At 42.6% G+C, this 12,830-nt stretch overlaps 1 protein-coding gene across 5 annotated transcripts in view; it reads right to left on the bottom strand.

Annotated features, from left to right (window-relative positions):
• BCAS1 (brain enriched myelin associated protein 1) overlaps window positions 1-12,830 on the bottom strand; it is a 99,249-nt gene that overhangs the window by 30,502 nt on the left and 55,917 nt on the right. For 4 of the 5 annotated variants that reach the window (XM_030309365.1, XM_030309366.1, XM_030309368.1 and 1 more), the window contains exons 6-7: window positions 12,676-12,720; window positions 4,891-5,067 (exon numbers count right to left, since the gene is read on the bottom strand). In XM_030309365.1, coding sequence (XP_030165225.1) covers window positions 4,891-5,067; window positions 12,676-12,720 — 222 coding nt within the window. Of the gene's footprint in view, window positions 1-4,890; window positions 5,068-10,125; window positions 10,261-12,675; window positions 12,721-12,830 lie in introns of all 5 variants that reach the window. The other variant, XM_030309364.1, reaches the window with a different exon arrangement.

Genomic DNA, 12,830 nt, shown 5'->3' with positions numbered 1-12,830 from the left:
GAAATGGAGACACAGGGAGGCGAAGTCACTTGTTTAAGGTGGTACAGCTAGGGAGCGGTCAAAGTGGTTCCAAGAGCCAAATTCCAAGACCCTCAGACCTCAAGGTTCTGAGTCACGCTTTGTAGTAGCTGCGTGAGCTTCCTTCTCCACGCCCAGGTTTGCTTTCTCTCTAGATGACACGTTCAGCTTGGGCCACATTTATCAACAAATCTCAAACTAGAAACTTCTCATCTCCTTCAATGAACTGGGCATCTGGTTCTTATCCGCTGAGCCTACGGACTGTCCAGCCTCCTTCACCATCCCAACCAAAACCCACTTTGAAACTAAAGGATCCTGCTTGGGCATTTATATTGCTGAGAACGAGGGCCTAAACAGCTCCTGAACTCATCAGTATAAACTCGCACAGCAAAGGATCCCGTCCTTTGAAGAGCACATTCGTGAAAGGATGTTTCTTTAAAATCCCGTCACATGGTAGCACTTAAGCCAACAGACATCCCGTGGCTAGCAGGTCTTCTGGAAGCATCATTTTGATCATGTGACAGCTGTTCTGAGTTCACTGGTTTCACAGTGGCCCTAAGACCTTTCCTCAAGCTTAGACGTTTCGGCCCGCCTTTCAAGTGCTTCCATAAGTGTCCGGCCATATGCCAGACTCTCTTAACCAGGATTCCCGTGGGTTCTGGGATCAAATGCAGGCATCTGTGTCTGAAGCAGATAACTCAGAGGATCCACAGGATTTTCAAAGTCCTCTCAGTCTGTTTTGACCTACACCGACTGCTCCCTTTTCTAAACACGCACAGCATTTGTAACCTGCACCCCACACATTAACACCGGATTCCAACATCATCGTTTTGGAACAGGGCCAGTCACTTTGCATTCGTTCTCCAAGTCAGTCCTCCCACTAACCACAGAAGGTAGATGCCACGGTCTGTCCCCAGGGCTGAGGAAAGTGAAGCATGGGGGATTCAAGTCACCCCATCACATTCAAACGGCCAGTAACTGTCAGAGCTGAGATTTGATGATGTGTCTCTTTGACTTCAGGGCTCCCATTATTTTCCCCACACCATCGTTCCTCTCCTTCAAAGGAAAGCAGGGAAAGCTGCTTTCCGGGCTAAGAACTCTTCCCTATGTTCATTTTGTTCTAAGTTGTTCTTATTTTTACCTTTACACTATGCAGGAGGAGGGGAGAAAGGAATCGACCTTCCCAAATACGTCTTCTTGCGCCGTGGACACGGATTGTGTACCTGCATCTACCTTCAAATACCCATTTGAAGATATTTCAAATGTAGCATTTACTAATGGTGCATGTGCACACACACTTGCGGGTGCAGGCATGTGTATGTGCCTTGTTCCCCCAAATGGACTTTAGGTGTTTCGACAGCAGTACAAATGAGCCTTAGTCTTGTTTTGTGCCTTTTGTTGGCCTCAAACGCCACACATGGATGTTTAGATCATCACCAGCAACTGTTCATACCTGAAGAAATGATAAAACTGTTCGCGGAGCCCTTACTATGTCCGAGGGTCTCTCTGGGTACAGTTATTGGACTGTCACAACAACACAGTGAGATGAACACGTCCCTACTTACACAAAGGAAAACAGAGGCTTTCGGTGGTCAAGCAATTTGTCCAAACTTTCTGATTCTGTCTGTTATGCAAGACTTGCCACGTACAAGAAATTTTCAAGATCATCTATTTCCTTTCAGGATCAACCCTTTCCTTCAACAGATGAGGAAAAAGAAACTCAAAGAGGCTGAGTAACTTTTGGGAGGTCACAGAACAAATGGTATACCAAAGACCCCACAACAATAAAGGGCATAGGTAGTCCAGTCACTGGACTCGAAACAGTTTTTGGCAAATACGACATCATTTGAACTTAATTTTCTCAAAGGTTATTTTTGTTATTTTTGTTTTATAATAAGAATGACTTTCGCAATCAAGCCTATAAATCAAGATAACTTATAATCTCATATCCACAGCGTGTTAGGGGAGAGTTTTATTTCTGATGTTCATATTGTGGACGCACACACTTCAAAGTCAGTTTGCGTAAAAGCTTCTCAGTTACAAGAGGAGAAGAAAGAGAGCTTGGGTTAGCGGAAATATCAAAATTCTCTAGCATTCCTCTTTGTTTCTTTTCCAAAAATTTTTACAACAGTGATTTTATAATCAAGTGTTTTCTAATTTGAAGAAAACAGAGGTCTTCATTTTGTTTTCTACTAAAACATACATCCCCCCATGAGATTTTCAGCTGCACAAGGGGACCAGTCTGTTCGCTCTCTTTTCAATGCCTTAGCACCCAGCACTTAGCACAAAAAACTCAGCACAAAGAAAGAAGCTAAAAATACTCTTGCATGAGTGAATCTCGCCTGTGTTTTACTTTCATCTAGAGCTGTCTTCCTGATTAGGTGGAAGAAAGAAAAACAAGATTTACCGGTGACTGGGTTTTAGTGTCTCTTCATTATTTTTATAATCTACTCAAGAAATAAAGCCAGATAATTGAGGAAAAGGAAAAAAACCAATGAGACGGACCTATATGAAATCTGATCATTAGGGGGATGAATGTCAACTGGTCCTGTTTCTTCTTCAATGGAGATAGCTTGAATTTCAAAGAGGAACCAATATATCCCTCAGAGACCCCAAAGATAAGGAAAAATAAAGTATTTGAGGCTCAGTAGCTTAGCAGCTTCTCCAAACTGGAGGGTATAGAAAGAGGAAGTGTGTCCCCTCCTGAACACGCAGGAGATAAATGACATAGGTCAGAAGGACAATTCATTGGCCACTTTTTTTTTTGAAAGTTTATTCATTTATTTTGAAAGAGAGAGGGCGTGTGCATGAGCAGGGGAAGAACGGAGAGAGAGGGAGGGAGAGAATCCCAAGCAGGCTCTGTGCTGTCAGTGCAGAGCCTGACACAGGGCTTGATCCCACAAACCGTGAGATCGTGAACAGAGCTGAGATCAAGAGTCAGAGGCTCAACCGACTGAGTCACCCAGACCCCTGTCATCGGCCACTTTTGTGCTAGGCGTGGTGTTAGGGGGTTTGCGGGCATTCTTTTTATCTAGTCTTCATTTCTCTGTCTAGGTACCCTTATTATTTGCATTTTACAAATTTTGAAACCGAGGCTGCTCATCCAGGCTCATCGGACCCAGAGTCAGATCTGTCTGCGCCAATCAGCGTTCCTCAAACTTCCGCCGCTTGCCAGCCTCCTGCATGGTCTTGGCCACATTTCGTGTACTGTCTGCGGCAGCCACGGAGCGTGCCGTTTCCCTGCTGGGAGAGCTTCCCACCCACACCTCTTCGGCATCCACTACCGAGTTAATGTTGAGGCCACGCTCCCAGACAATGACTGAGCACGGCAGGGTACTGGGCCATTCTCGTGGGCAAGCTCTGCTCTGGGATTTCCCGTTGGCTCAGCGCCACCCTGAGTCCATGGCTTTTCTGACCTTCTCCGCCTTCCTTCCCTGTCTCTCTCTTATCCCGTGTCAGACCCTCACTATGGCGTGAAGTCTCTCTCTACCTACTCCTATCCCCTGTCCTTTATCCTTCATGCCGCTTGCCTCCAATAAATCTACTGCACATCAATTCTGTCTCAGTGTCGCTCCTTGAAGGATCCAAATTTATGATCAGGTAACAGTTCCTTTTTAATAGGATTGCTTCTTAAGCTAATCATCTACAGTCTCACCTTGAACAACATATATATTAAATCTTGAGTTTAATGTGCTGGCTCGATTTTTCTAATGCACTTTAAATATGTATAATTGTTTAAATAAAAATGTTTGAGTACGGGTTGCCTAAGCCATCTTCCTGGCCACCAAACTGCACATCTGATTCACTCGGGAACTGTTCCCTGCCTTGTAGTGGTGATAAAAGCTTTTTTAAAAGTAAGTAATTGGCGGTTGGGAAGGAAGGAGACCAGAACAGGATGCCAAATGACATCACCCAAAGTTTTCATTAAGTATTAGAGTTTGTGTTTTGGGCAGGACCCAGAAGAAAGATATCTGTGCAACAGAAAACAAACAGGGAAGAGTTCCAGAAATCCAGCTGGATTCTGGACCAAAGAATACAACGAACACCACAGGGGCATCTGTATTAATCACCTGCCTTGTATTGCGTGCCAAGTTTTGCACGTTTTGCGTGGATGTTTTGATGAAATTACTAATTAGATCTTTTTCAGCTCTATGAATTATATTCCACTTTCTCACCCACGGCTTCTTGCTCATCTTTTGGCCACATTTAAAAGAGGCAAGAGTTCTGAACATGTGTGGCAGCTGGGGTTTGCTCAACAACGATGATCAAGGAATAGCTCTCAGACTGACTCAGCCCCACCCACCACACTCCCTTGCACGCCACCTTAATTCTAGAGGGAAAAAGATCGGACGGTGGTGTGAATGCCCCTATCACAGAGCACGCTGTGTGCCCTGCCCTGGTGGAGAATGGTGGACACCTTGGTTTTCTAAAAGGAGAGTGAGCCTTAGTGGTTCCTAATGACAGATTATATCTTGCAGGGAAAGAGGGAGGGAGCCCAGAGGTGGTTCAGCTCGCTGGAGTGAGAGTGCTCGGAGGAATCCGGGAAGAAGCCAGACTACTAAGCCATTTTAGTAAGAAAATGAAGTCACGAAATACCACAACTGTCTGTCATGAGCCGGAATAACTCCAAGAATGAAAAAATCTGCTTGTTTATTTCCTTTCCTTTCCCGTGAAACATATGCACATGACACGATAGGCATTTCATTCTTCCCAGGAGTAAATTACAAGTCTTCAACTCAATGGCTAATTGAGTCATTTGGGAGAAGAAAAATAAACTGCGTGCTTTGCGAGCACATGAATTGGCCCAGTTGAAATAGTTTCTCAAGTCTTCCGAGCCCCAACGTCTCCCCAAGTCTTGAAAATAGAACTTACCTTTTTCCAGAACAGTTTGCTCAGAGGCAGAGAGGTGGGTGCCCCCTTTTCCTTGGGGGCTTCCTTCGCTGTTTCAGAGGATGTAGGATTCTTGGCCGTCCCTCTGGTCTCCTGGGATATAAAGTTAGCTTTGTCTGACTGGACGTCAGGTGACGGGACAGGTGGCTTTTCAGCACCCTATAGAGTGAAAAAAGAAGTAAAAATTAAAGTGATGTCAGGATTCCAAAAGCGAAAGGGCTCTTTTTTATAAATACAGGCTGGGGTTATGCATGTTAGTTTTCTTTTTCACAATTTTCTGTACTTGCAAATATTCTATGTGAATGTGGATTTGTGTTAATATTTTGGAAAAAGTCAAGTTATTTTCCTTTTGCAAAAAACTATATTATGTTCTTGTGAGTCATTAGGAATCAGGGTGCTCGTAGGAGGCACTTTGCTGTTAGAATGTTGTTAGTTCATATCGAGTGGCCTTCAAGTGGTTTTGATCATGTTCCCACCAGTAAAAACATCTTGAAGAGGCACCTCCAATACATCCGTGTTCCTATTATAAACATATATTATTTCACTCGTCCAAATTAGACATTAAAGGAGGTATAAGGGACATAAAGAAAGTATAGGTAGGGGCGCCTGGGTGGCGCAGTCGGTTAAGCGTCCGACTTCAGCCAGGTCACGATCTCGCGGTCCGTGAGTTCGAGCCCCGCGTCGGGCTCTGGGCTGATGGCTCGGAGCCTGGAGCCTGTTTCCGATTCTGTGTCTCCCTCTCTCTCTGCCCCTCCCCCGTTCATGCTCTGTCTCTCTCTGTCCCAAAAAAAATAAATAAACGTTGGAAAAAAAAAAAAAAGAAAGTATAGGTATAAGGGACATAATCTCCAACTTGCAGCTTTTTAAAAATTTTTTTTTTCAACGTTTTTTATTTATTTTTGGGACAGAGAGACACAGAGCATGAACGGGGGAGGGGCAGAGAGAGAGGGAGACACAGAATCGGAAACAGGCTCCAGGCTCCAAGCCATCAGCCCAGAGCCTGATGAGGGGCTCGAACTCACGGACCGCGAGATTATGACCTGGCTGAAGTCGGACGCTTAACCGACTGCGCCACCCAGGCGCCCCTCCAACTTGCAGCTTTTAATAAAACTTAACTTTTAAGAAAAGGTACCTGTGCCAGGCACTGCTCTAAGGGATTGAATGTACTAACAATAGCTCTACGAGGAAGGAACTAATTACTATGTTCATTTTACAGTGAAGGAAATGTTGGTCCCAGGTTGTTAAAAAAAAAAAAAACTTCCCTACGACTACACTAATAAGGGGGCAGAGTTGACATCAAAATCCAGGGAGTCTGATATCCACACCCAAACTCTTACCAGCTCCCCTATAATACCCTGCCTCTAATGAACTAAGGTCTCCCCACTCCCTGTGCTATCGTATGCAGCCAGGGAGAAAATGTCTAAAAAAAGGCTTCATGGCCAGAAGGTGAGAATGACAAAAAAATTGAGAAACACATCTACACCCATCAGTTTCCCAATAAAACTGATGGGTACTCCTCTTCTCTTTACACTGGGAAAGTACCCAGAGACCCTTGAAAAAAACATCGCAAGAGGATAACTCTATTATATATAGAATAATATAACTGTAGTATATTTGTGTAATTGTTCGTTGAATAGGCACCTCCCTGGCCAGACCATGAGCTCTGAGGGTAAGAGCCATTGCTTTGGTCAGCATTATATCCCTAGCTCCCATCAGGCCCAGTGTCTGGCATAAGATAGGCATTAAATAAATAGCTAAATAATTGTCTAGAAAGGACTGGAGAGCAACGCCTACACGGGATCCTGTTATGTTGTGTTTCTACCCACCCTGCCCCTCCTTACTGGGCTATGGGGTCATAGGCTACCAGTAGTTTTTTCTCCTTGCCCACCCATCTCCTCACTTCCCAACGAAGTGCCCCAGATGGTGTTCTGCCAGCATAAACTGAATTAATACTGTGTCTGCATTATGGAAGAGATTACAAAAACTCTGTGTTTTTTGGAGTCAATCTCCTGGTTGGATTCAGACATGCCAAATACAGCAAACACTCTCAGTAATGAGAATATAAGATACCCTGTCCATTTGCATTTCAGATCAACAAAGAAAAATTCTGAGGCATCAGAACATAGGTCCCCGGGACATATTTATCTTTATACTAAAAAATTATTTGCTGTTTAGCTGAAATTTGAATTTGGCAGAGTATCTGTAGGTTATCTGGCAACCCCACGTATGAAATTCTAACATTAGATTTGGAGATTGCATTTCAGATGACCTTACCTTCTTCCCTAATACGTCTTCACATCTGGGTGTGGGAGAGGAGAGGGGTTAGTAAGATATAAACATTACACTGAAGTGGAAAACAATGACCGTATGGCAGAGCTTATGAATTAAATGAGCCAGCTACTAAAATTTTAGCTGCCCTGCAGAGAGGGCGGACATCAGGAAAACCTGAGTGGGGAGAGGAGCATTCCTGGGCATGGCAAAAAAAGTCCTAAAACAATGCCTTGCTTTGTGTGCATGTTGTCATGTTCAATGTTAGAAGAACATGTGAAAAAGTTTGATTCCGAAGCATAGCATGTGACAAAGCCAAGAGAAAAAGATCCCGATTCAGCAAAGCAAAGCTGACGCTCTTATTATTTATAACAATAAGCTTATTTCGCTTATTAACTCCTGGCCTCCCTACTTTTTTAAACCAAGAAAAAAATGTTTAAGAAAATTCTTCTTATAGAAAGAAAAATTGAGATACAGAGAAATGAGCCTAGGAGTTGATCACGACTGGTAACCACTGCATTTTTTTTTTTTTTAATAGCAAAACCAGAAGACGATGTTTAATCCCTGAATTTGCTTGGATTTCCTCTTTTCTGTCCTAGGTTCCAATGAAATTGAGGGTGAGTGGCACAGCTCCTATAATCATGCCACAATCTGGCTGGTTGGTCTTAATGGCCCTATTTCTCTCTCTGTTTGGATGACAAATGAAGAAAAAGGAGGCAAAAGCCAGTAAGTTCTACCAAACTCCTGCAAAAATGAGAATTGAGAACATTTGAGAATTGTCTCCTTTACTTTTACACAAAAAATAGACTGAACGTAACTCAAGGCAAAATCTTTAAGTCCTTGTGTTGGCCTTACAGAATCCCAGGAAGGGGCACCTCTTCTTGCCAGTATTTCCCGAATCCTATCTTTGCCCGAAATGCAAGGCAGTGGCAGGATGTGAGACCAATGATCGGGGGAGAAACCTTAGGAATACTGAACTTGGGTGGTTCCCTTTGTGTGGAGGAAAGAGATTCTGGAGACATGAAACTTTGCTGTGCATGAAATGAATTTCCTAATGAAATGCAGACATGAGGGGGAAAGTCATACGTTTTGTAAACTTTCAGGGCCCCCTCCTCACAGAAGCTCCGGGTGGGAATTCAGCTGGATGGCCTTGCATAAGGTCTATGACACATTTCGCTAGCGATTACCAAATTGTCTCTCACATAGAGTAGCACCACTTTTTAATCTCCACCCTCCCCCCCCCCGCCGCCCCCCACCCCGTAATTTCTATCACTCCACCCTCTCTGTCTTTACAAAACAAAATAAGCCTGTACAGAAATTAAAGCGTGGCTTCATAACACGGTTTGCTTATGCAAATATAGATGCAGCCAGGAGATCTCTCTATGGAGCCTTTCTTTGCATACACCATCCTGGGACTCTAACATCCAGCTGGGGAAGTTTTTTTAACAAGTTCATTCAACCTAGTGGAGAATGGTTGATGTTTTAAACACATGTCCAACGAATGGATAAAGAAGATGTGGTTTATATATACAATGGAATACTATTTGGCAATGAGAAAGAATGAGATCCGGCCATTGGCAGCAACGTGGATGGGACTGGAGGGTATTATGCTGAGTGAAATAAGTCAGGCAGAGAAAGACAGAGACCGTATGTTTTCACTCCTGTGTGGATCTTGAGAAACGTAACAGAAGACCATGGGGGAGGGGAACGGGGGAAAAGAAGTTACAGAGAGGGAGGGAGGCAAACCATAAGAGACTCTTGAGGACTGAGAACAAACTAAGGGTAGATGGGGGGTGGGGGAGAGGGGAAAGTGGGTGATGGGCAGGGAGGAGGGCACTTGTTGGGATGAGCACTGGGTGTTGTATGGAGACCAATCTGACAGTAAATTATATTTAAAAAAAAATAGATAGATAGATAAATAGATAAATAAATAAATAAATAAATAAACAATGTCCAAGCATGCTGGCCCAATTCAGGGATCTTAACTGGTGGTTTCAGACGAACACTGGTCTCTTCCTAGAAATTGAGAGTGAAATCTTCACAACTAATTCTATGTTGTCCTCACTTTCCAAGGACATGGAGATAGAAATTGCTCTGCATTCATTGTTTTGTTCTGTCTGGGCTTTTATTTGGGCTCAGGATGAGCTTAGTTAATACTGAAAATGGAGGGAACAGGCCACAGAAAGATAACGTTATTTTCTTGAGGTTAGAAGAGTATTTCCCAAAGCGTAGGAAGCATACCATCGGTGGCATCACAGGTAATTTTAGATTGCACAGAGACGTAACGCTTAATAACATGAAAATGGCAAAAATACTTTTCTTTTTTCAACTTGCATTTAATCTTCCTGAGAACATTCGGGGAAAAGCTCAGTCTGGTGCCGGTATATCTTTAACATTTTTCTATTGCTGGCAAATTGCATTTTAATGGAGCTAGAAAGGCATTGGATTCGGAGCTTAACACAAACAAGGTAGCTAGAAGGTCGTTATTTTTTAATTAGCCATATTAATGGTTACCTCTTTGTGAAAAATGACTCCAGTTTTCCATGTATGATGTAATAAAAGTTTTCTTTAAAGATACCTTTAAATAGGAATTGAGTCCATTTTAATAAAAAAGATCAACTGAACTGTGCTAAATCTGACAAAAATGCATACGATAGTATGCATGCTTCCGACGTTTGGGAAACACGGAGTTAGAAGGATCATTCCAGAACCCTGGTCCACACTAGGAAGAAACGAGCCAGATGTTTATGTATAACGATGGAGATTTAAAATAATCATTGAAATTTGATTCACAAAATCTTTAATGCCCTCTAATGATCCCAATCATACAAGGCTGTCTTCCCTGAAGCAGGGCTGAGGGGACATAGGACATGGGACAGCCACCTGTACCATGTGGTGAAGACCAGGGTTCTTTTTTTTTTTTTTTTTGTCATTTAACAAGATACAGACCTTATGCCTAAAGAATTTGCTAAAGGCGAATCCTAGCCTGGGGCTATGCAGGGGCTTTTTCTTGGTGGTTTTAGCTTGGATCTCACAGATCTTCTGCCCAGCTTGTCCATCACAGACACTTTCTGCTTTGGATGCCTTTTGGGCAACAGCAGTCACAGCTTAGAACTTTGTTTTTAGACAAAATCCATTTTTTTCCCATTGTTTTTAAGTGCATTGAAACACTTTGACAATTAACTGCCGAGACAGCACCCCCCCATCCCCAAACCACAACATTCCCATCACGTGAATGACTCTCTTTTCTTAAACGCTCAGAGACAATGTGCTGCACAGTATATTCACAGTCCATTTCAAGCACACCTTAATTTTCATCAGGGCGACCTACTTAAATGACCCAGATTAACACGACTTGCTAAAGACAAGGACCGGACATTTAAGCTCCGTCTATATGATATAAAATATTCAGATTTAAAGAAGATACACAGCCCCTACTTGACAGTTTTCAATATCTAAATGCTATTGTCACATGGGAAGGAAAAAAATACCTGAAGACACACAATTTATTCTTGCATCCGGAGTCAAGGCAAACACTGCCTTGAGTGGCTTCCTTTCTCCAAACGATCTTTTATTCAGTATTAGAAACCTCAGGGAAGCAGTATCATCCATAAAAATTTCAGCTGACTTCTAGACGAGCAGATCTCTCTGGCAAAAAAAGTGTCTACTGTGTGCCAGTCCACAGAGCCAGAGTGGGGGTGGGGTGGGGGGAGATTGGAACTGAAATAACCCAGCGACAACCATTCAGAATTGTTGACTCGAGTTACAAATGGCGGGGGATTTTGTGTGGGGCGTGTAGTGTGCTAAAAACCATCTGGGCCAGATGGGAGGATGGACAAATGGTGTAGATGTTTCAAATGCAAGGATCCAAGAACTTCAGTAGAAAGGATGTTAAAAAGGCAGGTTTGTATAAAGGGATCTGTTTGTATCATAGACAACCTACATTCACAAAACTCTCTTTTGAGACTCGGTTCTACTAGCAGTGACCTTGACCTCTCTGGGCAGGGTAGTGAGATTTTATCAGCTATGTACGTGCAGTTGGGACCACATTCTGGGGGGGGGGGGAAGAGTCTTGGTGTATGAGCAGCGGAAGAGAATGAGCGCCATCAGGTCACTTGAGAAGCCACGCAATTCGCCCACATACCCCACTGTTTTTAGCCTATTGTGCTGACTATGTGACTTTAAACAATGCAAGACACAGAATCAAAAGAGAAACATTTGGACGCAACTATTCATTGAACTTGACCCTAGCTGACTTGCAGCAAATGACTAATTTTAAAGGAAATGCATGTAGGTGCCTCATATATATATATATATATTTTCTGACATAAGAAGAACATTCTTGAAGGACCAATCAATACAATACAAATGTAATAGTGGTGGTTCAATACGTCCTGCAGCAATTATGGAAATCGTGATCACCTACATTTGAATAGAATTCTGTGGTTTACCAGGCATTGTCATATTTTCATTCAATGCTGGGGGATGGGGGGAGATGGAATTTTTGTTGTCCTGATTTGACAGATGTTGAAATTTGGATTCACATAGGTTAGGATCACATCATACAGCTACCACATAGCAGGACCGGAGCTCAAACGCAGGTCTTGAGATAAATTCCAGGATCCTTTTCACAACCTGGCCCCTTCGAAAATTGGCAACAGATGTATCGGGCTGGCCACGCCATTTATTTGGTCCCAGTGTCTTTCAAAGCAGTTATCAAAAGGAGGACCCAAGACACTTATCTGTCACCAAGTTAAACTTTCCTCCCGATTCCCGTGAAAGTTAAACCATGTGTTCCATTAGGGATAATCAGTTCTGTCAAGTGTAAAGGAAAACATCTCTAGAAAGTAGTTGACCCAAACAAAATTTATTTTGAGGGGAATTGGTTGAATTTCTAGGAAGACGGGAAAAAACTCGGTCTCTCTAGGGCATCCTAACTCTAAACATTCCTTCCTTTGGCAAGTGTCCAATGGTGACTATTTCATTTCACCAAACAACTGCCTTTGTGGTGATTTATTCTTTTCAAATTACATGAAAGACACAGAATGTATTTTTTAGAAACTGGAAATATGGCAGCTTACTTCTACTTCCAATTGGGTCTCATTTCTTTCTCATTTCCAGTGGCTTCTCCATACTCTGTACCCTATTCCTATATTCCTTGGGTCTCTCTATACACAGCTAACAAGACTAACATGATATACGGTTACCGGTATTCGGTTCTTACTTTATATAAGAAACTGGTTATTGTGACATTTTATATCCAGAGTTAGCATATATTTCAAGCTTTCCACTAAAATTTTCATTAAAATATTATTGACATGAATGAAATGTTTTAAAGACAGTCTAACAGCACTTTGCAATTACTAAATATGTAGGTAAGTATACACGTGCCTACACACACATGCACACACACAAAACTCAGGACGCGAAACAGCAGATGCAAACCCAAATCCAACTCTACACCCAAACCCAAGCATGAACACCCTTCAAAGTACCTACCGTATCTTCCAGATCTTTTTTTGTTTCAGCTTTGTTAGGTGAAACCTTAAAATGTAAGAAAACCAAATATTAAAAATCATAGCTAGCTCATTAGGTAGGGTGATTTGATTTCATAGATACATTTTTTTGTCTTTGTTTTTTTTTTATGGGGGGTG

This window comes from Lynx canadensis, chromosome A3 (assembly GCF_007474595.2).
Source record: "Lynx canadensis isolate LIC74 chromosome A3, mLynCan4.pri.v2, whole genome shotgun sequence".
NCBI classification, from domain to species: Eukaryota; Metazoa; Chordata; class Mammalia; order Carnivora; family Felidae; genus Lynx; species Lynx canadensis.
Note: the sequence above shows the minus strand (reverse complement) of the source record. Positions and strands in the feature narration are given on the sequence as shown.